Source organism: Notothenia coriiceps, unplaced genomic scaffold (assembly GCF_000735185.1).
Source record: "Notothenia coriiceps isolate Sejong01 unplaced genomic scaffold, NC01 NC01_scaffold00030215, whole genome shotgun sequence".
Lineage (NCBI taxonomy): Eukaryota > Metazoa > Chordata > Actinopteri > Perciformes > Nototheniidae > Notothenia > Notothenia coriiceps.
The window spans coordinates 133,994-153,484 of record NW_011362916.1 but is presented as its reverse complement, the minus strand read 5'-3'; the positions used below and the strand labels follow the sequence as shown (position 1 = coordinate 153,484).

The window sequence follows — 19,491 nt, the reverse complement described above, 5'->3', positions numbered from 1 at the left end:
AGACAGGGGCAAAATGTCACTTGCCTTGTCAATTGGTGTTTGCTTTTTTAAAGACCAAAAGGTGATTGTGATGATCCGAGAAAAATAACAGCTTGGATTTAAATGGCAAGGAAGAAGGCCTTTATTTTCCTATTGTATTATTTCCTTTTCTCATCATTTGTGTCCATCTGTGCTCCGCAGAGCTTTGAATGAGATGTGGAAGTGCCAGAATCTTCTGAGAAACAATGTCAAAGACCTGCTGGATTTGGTCAAAAAGCCCAAGGTAACTCTTACTGAAGCACACTTCCAAACGCTCATGGTTAATTCAGCCTCGTCGCTTCTTTCTAATCTATTGTTCTCTTTATCTGTTCGTAGTCTGACGCATCGAGCAAGGCCGTATTTTCCAAAGTCATGGTGATCACAAGTAAGAGATTTCACAATCGTTAAATGAGTACATCTTGTTTTAAATACTGACTGAGGATGTTTCCACTTGGCATCGCTGAAATACTGAAACAAAGAACGACACTTCTAATGAAATTGCTGAAACAGGATGACCTTACCGTCCTTGTTTCAAATGTAGTCATCAGCTTTTAAATCTGTGTGTCTATAGAGAACCTTCCGGACCCAGGCAAAGCTCAGGACTTTGTGAAGAAGCTGGCTCAGGTCCTGGATGATGACGAGCGAATCAGAGATCAGTTGGAAACCTTGGTCAGCCCCTCGTGCTCCTGCAAGCAAGCTGAAGTCTGCGTGGTGAGTGTTCACATTTCTGTCCAAGTGCAGTGTCCTCTAAGTGAAATGCTTTCATCCCGCAACTGGCTTTGTTCTAAGATTGAAAAAGTACCCTTAAAGTTATAGTGTGAATACATCTTTCGAAGTCTTTCTAATGTATCTATTTAGCTAGTTTAATAAATTCAGTTTGTATATAAGAGGATGGAATAAGAAGGAAAAAAGGTGAGCAATGGAGATTTTTATCTGGCGCTGCTTTGCTGTGATCTTGCGACAATCAGGAACAACTTGTGATGTGTTGAAAATAATACTTTTACGTTATAAGAGGCTGAGCCCAGTAGGATTGCCAATTCTGAAAAGGGGCTACATATTTAAAGCAGACAAACGGTTAAAGTATCAATTGAACTGCCTATAGTTTGATTGTTATGTGAGATGGGCAGATTCTGAGTCTAAAACATGACACCTGTGAGTAGGAGGGATATCAGTTGTTCTACATTACAATGTGATTATTTAGTATTTTTATTTTAATCATTTTTTGTCCCCTTTTCAGCGAGACATCACTAAAAAGCTTGGCAGCCCCAAACAGCCCAGCAATCCATTCCTGGAAATGGTCAAGTTCCTGCTGGAGAGAATTGCTCCTGTACACATCGACACAGAATCCATCAGGTAAACTTCAAGCCACCACATCATTATAAAGATCTGATATTACTAATATGCCTGTGACATTACATTTAATAGTGCAATATTTGACCTTTTTCTTCCATTATCTGTCAGTGCTTTGATAAAACAGGTTAACAAATCTATAGATGGAACAGCTGACGATGAGGAGGAGGGCGTCCTCACTGAAGAGGCCATCAGAGCAGGACTGGAGCTACTCAAGGTAAAAACCGTCAGCTGGCACTCCTTTGCAGTTAATAAAAAAAACAAAAACATTTCTAACGATGACACTCTGTCTTCTGCTTTCCCTCTCAGGTGCTGTCGTTCACTCACCCGGTGTCCTTCCACTCTGCAGAGACCTTTGAGTCTCTGTTAGGTTGTCTCAAGATGGACGACGAGAAAGTCGCAGAGGCTGCGCTGCAGATCTTCAAGAACACGGGCAGCAAGATGGAAGAGAGTTTCCCTCACATCAAATCGTACGTTTCATTCATACTGTCCCTTACAGCACCGACATATGAAATCTCTACGGTTGTCTTTGAACTCGCTGCACTGTTCCTGACTCCTGATAATACTCTCTGTGGTTTCTAACGGTGTTTCCTTTCCTGCTCCCCCAAGTGTTCTGCTGCCAGTACTGCAGGCCAAAGCCAAGAGAGGCCCCCCTCGCCAGGCCAAGTATTCCATCCACTGCATCAACTCCATGTTCACCAACAGAGACACACACTTCGCCCAGATCTTCGAGGTGAGTCACTCCCATCTAATATCTGTTTCAAACACAAAAAGAGAGAAGTTGTATTATTTATAGGTTTGAGAAGCTCTGGCCTTTTTAAACATTGCATGCAAATAAATAGATTAGATTTATAAATGTGTGTATTTCCTTTTTAAAAACAACCCTGTGATTGAGTTAATATTCACTTTAAGTACATCAAGAAATTAAATAATAAAATACTGATGCGTCTGTGCTGCTGCCATGACACAAAACAGCAACAATAAGCACTTCCCTAACCTGAATAAATAATGCGTCTGACCCAGGATCGAACAAGCAATGACATGTCGTATGTGTTTTTCTCCAGCCTCTGCACAAAGGCCTGGACCCGGCTAACCTGGAGCAGCTCATCACTCCTCTGACCACCCTGGGTCACCTGGCTCAGCTGGCCCCAGAACAGTTTGCTGCACCGCTCAAATCTCTAGTCGCCAACTTCATTGTGAAGGACCTGCTCATGAACGACAGGGTACACACATCTTATGTACAGTATATTCATCTCGTGTAACAGACTCATGATGAGAGGGCCTGTCAAACTGTCCAATCACAGTTGATCTTCTAGTATTCAAGGATGAGTGTTTGTGTGTCCGTTTGTATCATGGCACACAGGTCTCACAGAATTATTTCTATGTTTCTAGATCCCGGGCAAGAAGACCACCAAACTTTGGGTCCCTGACGAGGAAGTGTCCCCCGAGACTCTGGCCAAGGTCAGCGGTGGTCCTTTTTGTTTCTCTCATAAACCCTGTCCATCTGTGCAGTCTGCTCCTGTCTTCTTCTTTTTTTTATGAACAAAACTTTCAGAGATAGAATTCTCATAATTCATTATCATATCAACACAACATAGCTTTATTTATTTATCAAAAACATGAAATTAAGGAGACTTTTCCCCTCATTCTGAAATTGTGTAACTCAAGTAATGTGCTTTTACCTCCATCCAGATCCAGGGCATAAAGCTGATGGTGCGGTGGTTACTGGGAGTGAAGAACAACCAGAGCAAATCAGGGAACTCCACCCTGAGGATGCTGACAGCGATTCTACACAGTGATGGAGACTTAACGGAGCAGGGCAGGATGGGGTAGGTGTCAAAGCCTATGCTACATTTCTTATATAAAAGCTTCTGTGTGTTTAAGCCTCCGTAGCTCAGTGTCAGGATCTAATGGGTATTGTGGACCCGAGGAGCATGTGAGATAATTACACACAAAGTATTATTTACTCACCTATCCGTGACTCTTCCCGTAGTAAACCCGACATGTCGAGGCTGCGGCTGGCGGCGGCGTGCGCCCTGCTGAAGCTGGCCCAGGAGCCCTGCTACCACGAAATCATCACGCTGGAGCAGTATCAGCTGTGTGCGCTCGTCATCAATGTAAGAGCAGACAAACATCTCCGGTTTCCCGCAAAGCGCCGACACACTTTTACTTGTTTTCATGATTTAGATGATATAATGTTTTGGAAAATGATGCACTACCAATCGGGTATGATTTTCTCTCCAGCACACAGCCCTCCTCCACCTCCCTGCTCTCTGCCCACATTTCTCCAAACCATTTCAAAATGTTGTCTCCTCCTAATCATCTCCCTCTCTTTGCTCTCTAGGATGAGTGCTACCAGGTGCGTCAGTGTTTTTCCCAGAAGCTCCACCGGGGCCTGTGCCGCCTGCGCCTGCCTCTGGAGTACATCGGAGTGTTTGCGCTGTGTGCCAAGGACCCCGTGAAGGAGAGGAGGGCTCACGCTCGCCAGTGCCTGGTGAAAAACATCAACATACGGCGAGAGTACCTCAAACAGCACGCTGCCATCAGCGGTAAAGAAACTGACATTTGCATTTTCTTTGCCTGATTTCAAGCAGCTACAAAAAGGCCTCTAGTATGTTATCTGTAACCTCTACAGAATATATCTTAGACCAGTATCTTAGAAATGTAGGGAAAAAATAAACTAATTAACGTTTAAGAGGCAATTTAATAAGGCATTGGATCGGGGGGAATTACTTAAGGATATGTTTGCGTTACCATAAGTCACATCAGTAATCATTAGCCCTTTTTGTGATGAGGTCATGTTGTAATGTTTACCTTGTGTGTGCCGATAGACAAGCTGTTCTCTCTCCTGCCCGAGTATGTGGTGCCTTACACCATCCACCTGCTGGCCCACGACCCGGACTACGTCAAAGTACAGGACATCGAGCAGCTCAAAGAAATTAAAGAGTAAGCCGTGCATGGGAAAACTGTTGGGGAGTAATATTTTTGGGGGACACGCACCTCTTACTGCTATGTCATTATTGTTATTACTCATAAATTCCGTTTGAAGTTCAAGGTTTATGTCCAATAACTTAAAAGGAAATGCTTCAACATTGGAGCCACAAGTCCTGTCTGCTGACATTCAGACTTCCCCTCTGTATCAGGGCTCTGTGGTTTGTCCTGGAGATTATCATGGCCAAGAACGAGAACAACAGCCACGCTTTCATTAGGAAAATGGTGGAAAATATCAAACAGACGAAAGATGCCCAGGCCCCCACCGACCCCAAAACCAACGAGGTACACATCGAGTTCATTTCACCTTCATTTATCATATACGGACAGTACATATGAATTCCCTGCCGTTTAGCTAACCACAGTTTTCCTCTTTGGCTCCACAGAAACTGTACACAGTGTGTGACGTAGCCATGAACATCATCATGTCAAAGAGCACCACCTACAGCCTGGAGTCTCCCAAAGACCCCGTGTTGCCCTCAACCTTCTTCACCAAGGCCGACAAGGTTTGTGTCTGCACCCAAAAGCATTTCACAGATAATGTAATCTCTTATTTCCAGCGAAGCAGTTTCTTTGATATTGTTCTTCTGAATTGATGTTTATTAATAGCAATAGCCGAGCTGCTAATTAGGTCTGCAAAACATTTCAAATGATGGATCATGATGGGTACATCATTTTGAGTGTCACAGCTATTGCAAGTCTTAGAAAAGTGCTGATTCAAAAGATGTATTTGTTCTTTTTACACTAACAAGCTCTCTGACCGAAGATATTTATTCTATTTCAGAATTTCAACAACACAAAAAATTATCTCCCACCAGAGATGAAGTCATTCTTCACACCAGGAAAAGTAAGTTAATCAAACCTCTAAAATGGTAACGTTGGCTTGGCGTCTTATTTCTGGCTTTGTTTTATGAAACACATATCTAACTCTTGTCCCCTCTCCCTCCTGAAGCCCAAGTCGGCGAACGTGTTGGGAGCCGTCAACAAGCCGCTGGCGGCGGCGGGGAAACAGATCCAGAGCAAAGCGTCTCGTATGGAGACCGCCAGCAACGAGGACTCCTCGTCCAACCCGGGGTCCCCGCAACGCAGCAAGACCAGGTACAGGACAGGTTATACAGATTTAAACCCTCAGGTCGACATCCAGTCTTTATGCATTGAAGTGACCCCGAATCCCCTCCAGTGTTCAGCCTTTCAGGTGTTCTGACAGCTGGGTTGGATTATTCCCCATGTGTAAATGTTTGCTGTTCTATGCTTCTATGTTCCACTTCACTTCCCAGCGACATCAAAAGAGCCGTCTATTTTTCTTGGATATTTTTATGACTTGAACTGCATTTCTTTGTTCTGTTTAAAAAACAATAACAATGAATAATGTTTGTTTCAGGCTTGACAGCACAGAACTGGATCACAGTGAAAACGAGGACTTCAGCCTAAAGAGAGCAGACAGCACTGATAAGGTACTTCGACCTCTTTATAAGCATATCTTCTTCCATGTGGGACAGGTTGTTATAAACCAACCTTTTATGGTTTCTAGCCTGTTGGTCTTTCATAAAGTTATTATTGTTTTATCCTTTGAACATTTAACGGTTAACATATCCACATTACCTGAGTTTCTTTGACCATCTTCTGTTTACATATTCAGGGTTCCCCACACACAGACTTTACTCAGGTTTATTAACGTCCGCCAAAGTATATTTTGCGACACGTTTAGGTTTCATTTTTTTGTATCCGTCCGCGAGCAGGACGCCATCTGCGATCGATGAACTAGTGGACAATGATCCCTCGCTCTACCCCTCCTGTACCTGTCCGCTCTGCTATAAGGGTCTGCTTTATGCGCTTCGCAGTAACCGGCGAACAGTTCATGAGCGTGCTCCACTAGCACTATAAGAACATGCTTGATACCAGTAGGATAAACAGGCAAAAAGAATCTGGCTTTTTTTTACAATGCAATGGCATTAAGTATTATAGGCATGACAAACAGACATTTTATGCTTCCATCTTTATGGTCTGTCTGTATAAATAAACTAAACAAACACGCTCTGAAACGACACAGTATCTTAGGGTGTTGCTATGATCCAGTTAAGTGTTTCCAGTCATAAACCCTTGTGACTCTGTGTTTTGATTCTACTGAGCAAACACCCGCTGGATTTAAGTCGAGATAGGATTAGCAGAAACGTGTTGTGTAAACTGTTCCTATCCAAATATCACATCACTCATAACAGCCTCCAGACCTTGTGGCTTATGTTGTCTTTGTTTTGTTGTGAATCAGAGCACTTAAGCTTCTCTCCCTTCTACAAAGTTCTAAACCATAACTAAATGTGTATAGTCTTTAAAATGTTCAATATCATCCGATGATTAAGCTGTCATTAAAGACTAGGCAGAATACAGATTCCTCTTTTTGGAAAATGTAAATAATAAAAGTTCTGTTAAGGCTACTCTTTCTAAACTACCTTTTTAATCTATTATTGTAGTTAATGTTTGATGATGTCATCTCCTTTTAGTCATGTGGAAAAAAGGTGGTTGATTACTATGTTAAGTCAGAGTTTCCATGAAGAAAATAGCACTGATCGTGGGTATTGAACAGTTTGTCTTCACAGAATACAAAAAATTGGGGAAACCAGACATTCTAAAAATATTAACGTAGTAAAATGTCCTCGCAAATCAGGAACGAAAAGCATTTTAAGTTAATGGAAGGGTCCTGATTCGTGGAAGCCCTATGGCCCTTGTAAACGATTTCATCTTTTACAGGATATTGAAAAGCCCCGCGGTCGCAAGCGTGCCGTGGCCTCCAGTGAAGACCAGGACAACAAACCAAAGCGCGGACGCAAGAAGGCGGCGGTAAACACAACCGCAGTGGCCGAGTCCGAGGACCAATGGGATGAGGACAATCGGCCGGAGGACGAGCAGAACAGCCCGCCGAAGAAAGGACGCAGGGGGCGACCCCCGAAGTCTGCCACCCCCAGTCAGGACACTCCTGCCAAGGGCAAGAGAGGCCGGAAGAAGGCAGCTCCTCCCCCGGAAGAGGAGGAAGAGGAGGAGGAAGAAGAGAAGATTGAGGAGGAGGAAGCAGCAGCAGCAGCAGCAGAAGAAGAAGACGACGAAGACGCTGACAAGAGCAGTGAAAATCTGGAGTTGAAGACCAAGGGAGGAAGGCCTGCAAGGACGCCACGGCGATCACAAGGGTAAGAAAGGCTTTGTGGTTAATGCACACAGAGAAGTTTGATCATCACTTTTTGGCTCTGAGATTTCTGTCAGCGAGATTAACTTCTGTCTCAAACTTTAATCAGAAGCACGGAGTCAGCAGAGTCCACACCGCAGAAGAGGAGAGGACGTCCACCCAAATCAGCTCAACCGCCTGCAAAGAAACAAGCGTACGATGCACACTAAATATATTTGTGATCTTCCAGGCTGTTGGAAAACTCTAGTTCACTTTAAAACACTGAGGGTTTTAGAAAAGTGTTTGTTAAATTAAACCTTTTGTAATACGCATACTATATTTTTTAAAGAAAATTCCCTGGTTATATCCACTGAGACAGTCTATAGCCGCTTTCACACCAAGTCCTTTGCCTCACTAAGTTCCCAGCACTTAGTTCCCCCATTGAACTAAAGAGCAGATCGCGTTCACACCGGAATAAGTCCCTGAGGGAAGATTAGGCAAATGAAGCCGCTGACGTCACTTCTTCTTCTTCTGCTTCTGCTTTGGGTTTACTGGCAGGCCGCAAACAACTTCACGGCGTATACTGCCACCCGAAGTCCCCGGAGTTGGGGAGAGGCTTCAGTAGAAGTATACGCCGTGAAGTTGTTTGCAGCCTGCCAAAGCAGAAGAAGAAGTCGCATGTGTGCCTGCTTCATTTTGGACTTCCCATTGAAACGCATGGCGACGTCGCTGCTTCTCTGGGCCGAAGCCGTACTGCCGGTTGCAAGTCCTTCTCTCAGTAGTAGTTCCGGGAGGGAGAGAAGGTTGATGGCGTGTAGTAGCGTCTGTCTGCCGAGGGGTAGAGTCCCGCGCGCTGTCGTCGTTACAGGGGTCGGGACGGACGAAGCCGCGGTGCCGGCAGTTGTTCCGGGACGGGGGCACCACCCGAAGGACTACGCACCAAAGTCCCACGACTAGTTGGGACCGCGTTAATAATGTTGTGCTTCGGGTTCCTTCCTTGTTCCTCACCAAGATACTCTCACTGCCAAAATAAACATACTTCTTCTTTAATCGAACAAACCAAGACGTCACACCTAAGTTAGAGTTTAATGAAAATGAATTCAAGGAGTTTATAACCTAAAATAAAACTGAAAGACAACTTACTTCAGACTTTTCACCAGGTTAGTGGAGGTTACAATTCACTCAACGTTGACGATACTGTACAACATCCAATGTTTGACTCTTGAAATGTCGATTTATTCCGGCGTGTAATAATCTGGTCCTACCCACCAAATATAGAGAGAGTTGTGTTTGGTTGCCTCCTCCTCTTTTCTATCTTATATGTGGTAGGCCCTACGATTATACACGTCGGATATAATCGCATTTTCAAGGAGTCAACCGATTGGATTTTGTACATTATCGTTCAACGTTGTGTTTGTACACCCTCACTAACTGGTGAAAAAGTCTGAAGTAAGTTGTACTTTCAGTTTTATTTAGTTATTAACTTCTGAAGCGCGACAGCAAGAAGAGGGGGGGGGCGGCATCATGTGAGAGGGGCAACATTTACCTTCAGGGGCTCGTAAGTACATGTGGGCTGGGTTACTCTTTACCCTTTAAACCTCCCCTATGTATCATGTATAAGCATATCAACGTAGAACATTGTATGGTATATTAAATAGCAGAACCAGGTACACGTGTTTATAACTGTACAGTTACTTTTCCTTCAAACTCCTTTGAAAAAAAAGTGTCATTACGAATGTGTTGTATTGTCATTCAATAACTTGAACAGCTATTAAACAGCTACATCAATAAATATCTCATATCTGCTTAGAGCTACATATGAGTGTCTACGTGATTTATTATGATGCTTATTTTACTCAAAAATATATAGCACATATAGCCTTTCCCAAACATCCATTCAAAAGCAATACTTTTTGTAGCTGAGAAAATAAACTACAAGTGATTACAAGTACTTTAGAAATATGATGAGCTCATCATCTACATTTTTACTTGTATGTTAATTTTTTACCCAATTTGTACCACAATCATCATGTTCTTTGAGCATTTAGCGTGAATTACAAACATTGCTAATAGAGGTTTTTTCCTAATAAGAATTCACAAAGTCAATTGTTTGATTTTCTAGGTCACAACTATAAGAAGTCTTTCAAATATCAAACCAGAGGTTTCATAAAGCTTTTCAAAATGAATTAATTCCTTATAAGTTACCTTACAGTCTAAATAAATATATACATTACAAACTGTTTATATTTGGGTGATGACACCTAGTGGTGACAGAGCACACTGCAACAAACAATGACATGACACTTTGTGCACATCATAGCATGACACTGCAGTGCACTGTTTTGAAGTGCCAACCAAGGTCTTCGCTGAGTTTACCCCCGATAAGGACAGGTAATTGAAAAGCGAGTAACCTTGACTCCACAATTAGAGTGCAGAGTGTGTCTCTGTTGATATTTGTATGTGTGTGTTCTGAGTCAGCTGACTTTTCAGAGGGCAGTGACCCAAATACTTGTCTAATAATTAAGCCATACAGAGGCCAAGGGGGAAAACTTCAATCCCCGCCAAAGGATTGATCACGCAGTGTACTAATGCAGTGATAACAACATGCTGCTCTTGAGAGCAATGCATTAATATAAAGAAAGCTCCACAGCAGATGTGTGTGTTTGTGGTCTCACCTTTCAGGGCCTCGTTGATGTAGTTGTACAGGTAGTAGACTCTCAGACTGTCTTTGAAGCGGGCCGGGTCCTCCTGGACCCCGTTAGCCATCACATAGACAGGGACATCACAGTAGTGCTCCCTCACCTTACATGGCAGAAGGCAAGAAGAAATAAAAACAAATACAAAATATTCAATGATCATGGTGTGAGCATCAAAATCTGAATTCCTTTATTCGTCAAACAAAGGGGAAATGTACATTGAACCATAATACTTGACTGATAACAGAATAGTAATTTGACACATACAGTATGTTGCCTTCTACAAATAATGTGCCGACTGCCATAGCTCTTATAAATATTTCAACAAAATCTTGACACAAAATGTTGAGTTTTTGATTAAACTCTGATTAATTGTTCAGCTTTCAATTAATACGCAACGGCTGTTCATTTTTTTTTAAGTTTAACTGCTGGACACGAGATATCTCATACATCATTGTGACGTCAATTATTGGTTTGCATAGAGAATTTTAAATATAAGCAAAACACATTGTTTGAGTGGAGGGGTAAACAGTGAAGTATGTGGGTAGTGATGGTGTTGTAGTAGCAGGAACATCTTCATTTTTCTTGGTTGTCTCAAATCAAACCCTGTCAATACACCTGCTATTACGGGTTTTTGTATAGAAGAAAAGGACAGATCACAAGTATACTTCAGATGTCTGTGCGAAACTATTCTCACCCAGTTGAGGGCTTTCCTCAGGCCCCAGGGCACCACAGGCCTCGGGGACATGATCCATGTGGTGTCGATCATGTGCTGGACCTCCAGCATGGCTCTGTAGGTGTAGCTGCAGACATGGAGATGATACAGAAACTATGTGTCGTAAAAAGCATTCTCATTTCATGTTCATGTATGTATGCCTTTAAGATGCTGGACGTGTCTCTACATCAGGGAAAAACATGTGTCCAGTGGCATAGTGGTTAACAAGCAAATTTCTCTTTTCCCACCGTCATTAAAAAGGAAAAAACAAATATTTTATCTTACGAGTCTTCCTTGGCATGCGTCACCAACTCGGTACTGAAGTGACTGATGGCAAAGAAGTCATATGTCCCTTTGACCAGCTGTCTGTCCTCCTCATTGAACACTGGCAGTCTGTAGGAAAACAACATGTAAACAGGAGATGATACAACTTGTACAAGATAGTGGTTTAACTTTTCCAAATGACCTATCATATGTTTATACTTGTCATCGTAATTTATTTTATATTGCTTCTAAAACATCATGATCAATAATACTGATATTCCACCATATCACACCTTTGAATAATCACAGCAATATTCCAACCCTTGATTCCTAAAAAAAACAGATATACATGAAATGACAGAAGCTAGATGATCTGTTGAAAAGTCTTCATTGTGACTCTAAACTGAATTGTTTATTCTATAGCCAACAAAGCGACTGTATGGAGTATGAATAGTTATTTGACACATAATAAAAATGAAGTATTTATACTCAAGAGAGTTGAGCTGACGCAGCCAGCTCCTCATTCCCACAGGATAGTCTCCACTGCCAAAGATCGGCTCTGCAAACCAGCCGACGCGGAAATCTAAAACCCTTTTAGCTGGCTCCACGTCTTCACGGCTGAAGGAAAACGCCGGCTCCACCCAGTCCATGTGCAGATTTAGAGACACCTGAAACACAAAACATGGACGTGCAGGTCTGTGTCATTTTCATTATTCTAGAGACTGACGTGATTCAGCCAATGTGTAATTTAAGAAACGTTTCACATTTAGTATACTACTGATTAAAATACTTTGTGGAGTCCTGTGGTGCACAAGGGGGTGTTGTATTTCACATAACTTGTTTTAGAAAGAGTCATTTATGCTATAGAAATAGTAAAAACACCAAGAGGTAAACTTGTAAACATATAGACAAAAAAGTCACACACACAAATTCTAAAAGAAATTCCTTTAGAAAAGATATCACCCTGCTGGCTGTTTGAATACTTACATCAAAGCAAAACAACATACAGGTAGTATAAATGTATTCAAATAAATAAATGCCCCTACTGACCTTTCCTCCCTGGGAGTGTCTGAACTCGCGGTCGTATGCGTGCCAGGCCAGAGCGTGCGCCCGCAGCATCTGATGTCCCTCCTGGTAGCCCACCATCTCATCGTTGGGCTCATTCAGGGTGATCCACATCTTCACATGGGCCCCTAGTTCTCTGTAACAGAGTCTGGCATAGTCTGCAAACGCCTCTGGAGTCTCCCTGAGAGAAGAAGTCCGAAGAGGAAATTTGATAAATGAACTAAGATTGTGTTTATACAAGTATTCATAAGAACTACATTACTTTTAATGTCTGAGATAGATCTAAGGAGATGTTTTTAAATTTGAAAAAGAAAATGCCAATACATTGGATTTTTCCATGATCAACAGTTCAAATATTGTGATGATCAGTGGGTTTAGTGATATCGCTTTATTACAGGAAAAGTAAATATGATTGCATGGCAGCAAGTGAGAGCAGCTTCCTGTGGACGAGGACAGACTGTTCCAGGGAACGTCAATGACGCATATTGACTTTAACATCAGACCAGAAATCATCGGAAATTGCTTAACACCATACCTGGGTATTTATTAGTTTGATGTTTGGTACAGACTTGTAAGCTTTAAGAGTCATGAAGTATGCTCTATAATCATGTTTTTTCAAATGAGAAACTGGATTTAAAGGGCTTTTACCCCACCTGTTGAGCCACTTGTTGGCGGTGTCCAGCGGGGGGGGCAGGCTGCTGCGCTGCCGGGTGTGGTGCCACAGAGTGACCACGGGCGTGACGTTGGCCTGCAGCAGCTGGCGAGTGAAGCAGCGGTAGTAGCCCAGCAGGGTGCTGTTGGGATGAGCCACGTCACCTGAAGGCACCACGGCTGACCAGTTGAGGGAGAAGTGGAAGTGGTTCACCCCCACCTGCCGGATTTCATCAACCTGTGGGACAGAGAGGGGGGAGGATACACATGTAAATTATTTTACTCACCCTGAAGAAACAATACATATACAACCCAATAAGTTTAAAGTACATTTACTAAGGGAAAAACCTTATATTCTCTCAGACTGAACATTTTCTGAGATTAAAGTAACATTTTACGTGATATTTTTTCCAGATTGGATCACCCTCATCACACCAAGATGCAGGTGCTTTCTGTTTTCTATGCCTATAGTGGATGACCATCTTTCTGATTCGGCTTTTTTGCACCAGGAACTATGACGCAACAAACAGATGAGAGGGTATGGCATGTTACAACTCCTCATTGGCAGCATGTGTGATGACATTAGTCCAAGCTTGGAAAGAGATTTGCTTCCTTCACAAAAACAACAACACTTGTATACCTACAATGGCACTAACAAACGTCATAGCTTTGGAATGGTATGATTGAAAACATTTCAGTGCAAACTCATTCTCCTCCTCCATTTTGAATGCATTAAGCTATAAAAAAGATAAACCCTGGTAGGGGGGCCTACCTGTTGACGGATGGTGGCGTAATCTGCACAGTGTGTGGTTCGGCGCAAAGGGGGGGCTGTGATGCCCTCCAGCCTTATTAGCTCTCCATTGTTGGAGATGTTCCACAAGTAAACACTGGGGTCTGAGAACTGGCTGGGCGTGGTCTCCACCTGACATGACATGAGAAAATATATATAAACAGTGTATGTTACAACAGAAGAAACACACCAATGTAAACATGCACTCGCTCACCCTGTTACCCTCGTTTACCTTAAACACACATGTTCAAAGAAAAGTGAGATAGGTCCAAATCAATACTAACTGTTGCTCCTGTTATAGCTCATCTGCATGGTGTGAGGATATGTGGTTTATGATTAAGAGAGGATTCATCGTCACGGCTCATTCTGAGCTGGACTTTCACCATGGAAATGGCAAGTTCAAAAGAAATGATGTGCTGAACATGATGAAACTTAAAAAAGGAGAGGAATCACACAAGCCAACTTCATTTCTCACAACACTAAGTCAGAGTTTAAAATAGCAATAATAACAACAGTATTATTTACAGGATTTTCTTTTTGCAGAGTTGACATAACTTCACACTTCAGTAAATATTAGTGAAGTCTATACTCACTCTCTTAACCAAGAGTTAATACATTGTTAATGTTTCCTCAAGTATTCTTGTTTCATTATCAGACCTCTGCCCTTTGGCAACTCCCCTTTTTTTTCTCCAAAACACACTTATACATGGCGCACGCAAGCACGCACACACACACACACACACACACACACACACACACACACACACACACACACACACACACACACACACACACACACACACACACACACACACACACACACACAAATACTGTACCTGTATGGAGTTGGCAGACACCCCCCAGGCAAAATCACATGGAAATATTCCCTGTGCTGGTCTGTTCTCTGGGAGCTCTGGGAAACCGTTCCTCTGGATGATGTTTCTTTACGAATAATGAATATTCAACAGAATGAAAAAAATTGAAAAAAGCCTTAATAGAAATATTAGTATACATTATTTTTATTTGTGAAAATCAAAAGGTATCTGATTCATACTTTTGTAAAAGAAATCCCGACATGATAACATGTACCTGTAAAAGGTGGCAGATGTCTTTGGCTCCCTTTTCATGTCAAGAGTGTTGAAGTCAACATAGTAAAGTCCCCGTCGTATGCCATATTCCCTGTGCCACTCAAAGCCGTCTATCAGAGACCAGGCTGTGTATCCAATCACATTCACTCCGTCTATGATGATCGCTGTTTGGCAAACACAGACAGATGGTGAGCAAAGATTCAAGTGAGATGTTTTTTCCTTACTTAAGTTTCATGTAAAAGGGTTCATGTTGATCATAGGAAATGGGAAACAACTGTTGTGTTAAATGGATGATATCAGACTGTGCATTACTAGGGTAACGGTTATTTTCATTATTGATTGATCGCTTGTTCTATAACATTTCAGAAAATAGTAAAAAAAAATGTCATCGAAGTTTCTCAAAGCCCAAGTTAATATCTTTGAAAATAGTTTAATATGATATAAAAAAGAGAAAAGCTTGGAATCATCATACTTACTGAGGCTGAAAACTGCATTTTTGCAACAGCTAATTGATCATCAAAATAGTTGCCAGTTATTTAAACAATGCATCTATCAGAACTCACATTTGAGTGCCTCTGCGATGAACCTCTTGAGGTAGTACATGTGTTTTGGGTCTTCCGTCTTAGTATTGCCAAGAACGGACCTGTGTTGAGAAGTTAAAACAAGATGTTCCAGCACACCAGGAGAGACAAGAACATCATGGAGTAAATAACCCAACACCCACACCTACCAACCGCTCTGCACCACGAAGACGGGCGGCTTGTCGTACTCCGCGTTGATCCAGTAGAGCAGCATCCTCAGGTCCAGTTCCTCCTGCTGCCCAAACTTCAGGCTGTCGTTGACGAGCTGGAAGCTGAGGGCCGCTCCGTGAGAGAGGGCGAAGAAGTCCGCTGTCCCGTTCACCTGCGCCCTCTCCTCGGGGGTGAAGGAGGGCAGCCGGGAACCCAGCCTCTCCTTCATGCAGGGGGGGTAGTCTCCGTCTGTGAACAGGGGCCGGGCGAACCAGCCCAGGACGTGATCCAGGGAGCACTGACACTCTCTGAGGCTCTCCAGGCGAGTGCGGCTGGGCTTGATCCAGTGAGAGGCCAGAGCCATGGAGAGTTGGCCCTGCTGACGGGGGCGGTAGAGCCGGTCGTAGAGGTGCCACACAGCGGCATGAGCCTTCAGGAGAAACAGGAAGAGAGAGAGAGAAGTGATGGGCAGACAGAGGAGGAGAAGAGGGAGATATAAAATGATGATGGGAAGAGATGGTGAGGGGTGGGAAAGACAAAAATGAAGACAATGTATCACTCAATATTTATTTTACTCAGTTCTGGTCAGTGCAGTTTAAAGTCCTTTACAGGTGACTGAAAACTAATAAGGCAGATGAAACATTGACTGCACCTCAAAATAAAAGAGGAATTGGAATAAAAAAGTAAAAGATTGATGGAGATTTTAAGACTAGGAAATGTAAAAAACATTAAAAAAAACACAATAAATTAGATAAAAGCAGTGGTGGAAAGTACACTAAGGCTACTGTCCACAATGGAAATGTCTTAATTTGTATATATAGTATTTCCATTTCATGCTTTTTTTTGCAACATTTCAGAAAAGATTATTATACTTTTTACTAACTTTGCCACAAACATAAACAAAAATTAAAAAGGAAAACCCACTTTAAGGAGAATATGTCCGACCCGGAACGGGAGATCAGGGTCGTTTTTTATCCCGGGAGCGACCACTCCGGTGCCATACCCGTGCAGCGCCACCACAAACGGGTTGTCAATGGTGATCCAGTACTTCACATCATCCCCGAAAGTCTGGAAACAGAAATCTGCGTAGTCTTTAAAAATCCCAACCATCTCCGGATTGCTCCAGCCGCCGAGGGTCTGCTGCAGGTGGTCGGGCAGGTCCCAGTGGTAGAGCGTGACCACCGGCTGCACGCGGATATCCTTCAGCTTCTTGATGAGGTCCCGGTAGTAGTTGGTGCCCATCTCGTTGTGGCTCCCGCGGGTGCCGTTGGGAAATATCCTGGACCAGGACAGGGAGAACCTGTAGTGGCTGACCCCGAGCTGCCCGATGGCTCTGATGTCGGCTTGGCTGTTGTGATAGCTGTCGCTGCCAACGTCCCCGGTGGCCATCCGGTTCCCACCGCGCGTAAAAGTGTCCCAAATAGAGAGCCCCTTGCCGTCCTTCTCAAACGCGCCCTCCACCTGGTACGCAGCGGTGCCCACGGCCCATATGAAGTCATCGGGGAAGGTATCATAGAGGAACGCCTTATCTCCAGGATAAGGCAGCTTTCTGAAACGTCCCCACGTTTTTAACCCAGCGTTGGGCTTTGCGGCAGCAGAGGTGAAGGCCAGAAATGTCAAAAGGGCGAGCAGAAGACCGCTCATGGTGCCTGTCAATACTGGCCTCTGATGTCCAGTTTTTAACTCTTATCGTTATTTAACCATGCTTGGAGGCTTTGGTGACTAAGCAGTGGGCTGTGGAGTGCAGCCAGCCAGCTGTGAACCCACCACACGCTGCCTCTACACATCTATCAATTATTAGCCATGCACCTGACGACCGAAGGTCTCCAGGCACAACATGATGTTAAGAGCCCCAAATGGGCAATCGCTTACAAAGCAGGGACATATTTGTTTAACATGGATTATGGTTTAACATAGTTTAATGGATCCAAATATGATTTTTTATTTATTTTTTTTAACTTAGAGCTGTTGTTTTTTGAGTCTGTTTAAGACCTCATGTGTGCTTTTTCTTTAAAATTAGCACTTTTACTTTGTATTTATTAATACTCCATCCAGAACAGACAGGGAGAGAGACCCAGGTGCAAAAGCCTAATATGATCTCAGTGACAGCAAAATTATCATTCAACCTTAGCTGGCAGATCATCTCATAACTCCTTTTAAATGTCACATGTCAAGAGCAGAACAAAAACTCATCTGCATTTCTCACGGGATCAGTCAGTGTGTGCAGGCAGAAGATGATGGGGGAGAGAGGGGAGAGTTGGGGGTTGGGGGGCGAGGAGAATACATGCAAACAGTCCTGCCGTGATCACATTACTTCTTTATCTTCCTGCATCAGCTCGGTTGCTTGGAAACTCTTACTGCTGGCAATCGTGTTCCATATAGCACCTGCATATTTAACTGAAGAGGTGTTGGCCTGTTGTACGGATGTTGTGTGTGTGTGTGTGTGTGTGTGTGTGTGTGTGTGTGTGTGTGTGTGTGTGTGTGTGTGTGTGTGTGTGTGTGTGTGTAATTGTTCAGGATAGGTTAGCTCATATTATTTTAAATTGTGTTTATGTTTAAAATATACAGTTGAAAGTAAACAATAATCAAAGGAGATGTTTTTTTCGGGTTAAAATAATTGATTGATTGCCCAATAGTCCTAAAATTGGAAGACAGATAAATACAAAATACATAGCAGATTGACAAGAATACAGTTGCAGCCTTGACATTGTGAATATGGTTTGGAAAGACTTATCAGAAAAGTACGTGCTTAATAATTCATGAAGACATAAAGATATTATGTATCAAATTGTTATTAATTGTCAACAAATGTTATATTTTTGAATGAGCAAGATACTGGCACCCTGTGCAGCCCGGGCATTTCGCCCTGTGTGTCATCCACTTCATTAAAAATACAAATGTCAAAAAAGATTAAATCAAACCACAGCCACATCTCTTTTAAATCATGCTCAGCTTAGCAAGTTACAGAGATGAATAATGTTGTAAATAATTGTGTTTGCCCTGAAAGGCAGGTGGTTTATTGGATGCAGGAAGCAGACTCACCGACAGCACGTGATCACGGCCGGTCATGGATCATCACCAGGGGCAGAACTGATGTGTGGTTGTTTTTCCACCAGGCCAAATTGTACTGGAAAGTTCAAATCTAAAGTGCAGCCACATGCATAATCAATGTAGAGCACTGCAATCCTCCATGTATATATAACACAGGAAAAACACCATCAAGTGATTCTTGGCAGCATGAGAAAACAAACCGGTTCTGACAGGTTAGCGTGTGTGGTACAATCTGAGCCAATTTAGGGGCATGATTCTGGTCTTGAAGATGTGGGAAAAAACGGAGACAGTCTGACATGCTATTTAGATTGGGAAAATTACTTTATGTACAGCTCATCCAGTGGCTTTGGGACATCTGCCTTAAGGGGGCCTTCTCAATCATTAAAAACTGAACCCCTGAGTAAGTGACATATGGATCATTCAAATTATATTTAATGCATCACAACAACATCATAGTTTGTATAACATTAGTGATTTGGATAACTTCTGAGCAGATTATTTCCTGTGGATATTGCATCAGAGATCAGATTTACTGTTATTTGTTAAATAAATGTTAGTCTTATTCTCTATATAAGTTATTATAAAATGTGTTTTCGTTTGTAACAATTAGGCTTTTCTGACAATTTATTTGAATGTTTGACTGTTTTCCTACAGCCCTTAAAACCAAGAAGGCCTTGCCAACCCCATTGAAGCTTTGGTATCCTAAGGGAGTCGAGACCCCCAGGTTGGAAACCGATGCTTAAAGTTGGGTAAAACCATTTTTAAGACAACAGAAAAGTTTAATTATTCAGCTGGTTGTTCATTCCCATCCACATCAGAAATAATATGCATTACCTGTATAATGTAAAGCAATACTTGCAAAGTGATATGTTCCTTCTTAAATCTTTCCGTCATGGCCCCATCTTCTTTCTTCTGTTTTGGCCTGAA

The 19,491-nt window shown here is 42.6% G+C and overlaps 2 protein-coding genes across 3 annotated transcripts in view; one reads left to right on the top strand and one right to left on the bottom strand.

Moving 5' to 3' along the window:
* Positions 1-7,866, top strand: part of pds5b (PDS5 cohesin associated factor B) — a 464,227-nt gene extending 456,361 nt beyond the window's left edge. The window contains exons 13-32 of one of the 2 annotated variants that reach the window (XM_010787290.1): positions 181-262; positions 355-403; positions 590-729; positions 1,256-1,371; positions 1,480-1,585; positions 1,678-1,838; positions 1,978-2,101; positions 2,433-2,591; positions 2,761-2,829; positions 3,061-3,197; positions 3,362-3,485; positions 3,713-3,917; positions 4,200-4,314; positions 4,512-4,644; positions 4,746-4,865; positions 5,144-5,206; positions 5,312-5,457; positions 5,741-5,813; positions 7,105-7,538; positions 7,647-7,866. In XM_010787290.1, coding sequence (XP_010785592.1) covers positions 181-262; positions 355-403; positions 590-729; positions 1,256-1,371; positions 1,480-1,585; positions 1,678-1,838; positions 1,978-2,101; positions 2,433-2,591; positions 2,761-2,829; positions 3,061-3,197; positions 3,362-3,485; positions 3,713-3,917; positions 4,200-4,314; positions 4,512-4,644; positions 4,746-4,865; positions 5,144-5,206; positions 5,312-5,457; positions 5,741-5,813; positions 7,105-7,538; positions 7,647-7,743 — 2,653 coding nt within the window. In that variant the 3' untranslated portion in view covers positions 7,744-7,866. Of the gene's footprint in view, positions 1-180; positions 263-354; positions 404-589; positions 730-1,255; positions 1,372-1,479; positions 1,586-1,677; positions 1,839-1,977; positions 2,102-2,432; positions 2,592-2,760; positions 2,830-3,060; positions 3,198-3,361; positions 3,486-3,712; positions 3,918-4,199; positions 4,315-4,511; positions 4,645-4,745; positions 4,866-5,143; positions 5,207-5,311; positions 5,458-5,740; positions 5,814-7,104; positions 7,539-7,643 lie in introns of both variants that reach the window. The other variant, XM_010787289.1, reaches the window with a different exon arrangement.
* A 2,161-nt stretch (positions 7,867-10,027) lies between these two features.
* Positions 10,028-17,357, bottom strand: kl (klotho). Its single transcript, XM_010787291.1, has 12 exons — positions 16,438-17,357; positions 15,513-15,943; positions 15,346-15,425; positions 14,784-14,946; positions 14,531-14,636; positions 13,677-13,826; positions 12,907-13,142; positions 12,239-12,434; positions 11,678-11,856; positions 11,210-11,317; positions 10,907-11,012; positions 10,028-10,315 (listed from the first exon to the last, which is right to left on the bottom strand). Exons 1-12 carry the CDS (start codon positions 17,155-17,157, stop codon positions 10,034-10,036), a joined length of 2,757 nt encoding a protein of 918 aa, XP_010785593.1. The 5' UTR covers positions 17,158-17,357; the 3' UTR covers positions 10,028-10,033.
* Positions 17,358-19,491: the final 2,134 nt, after the last annotated feature.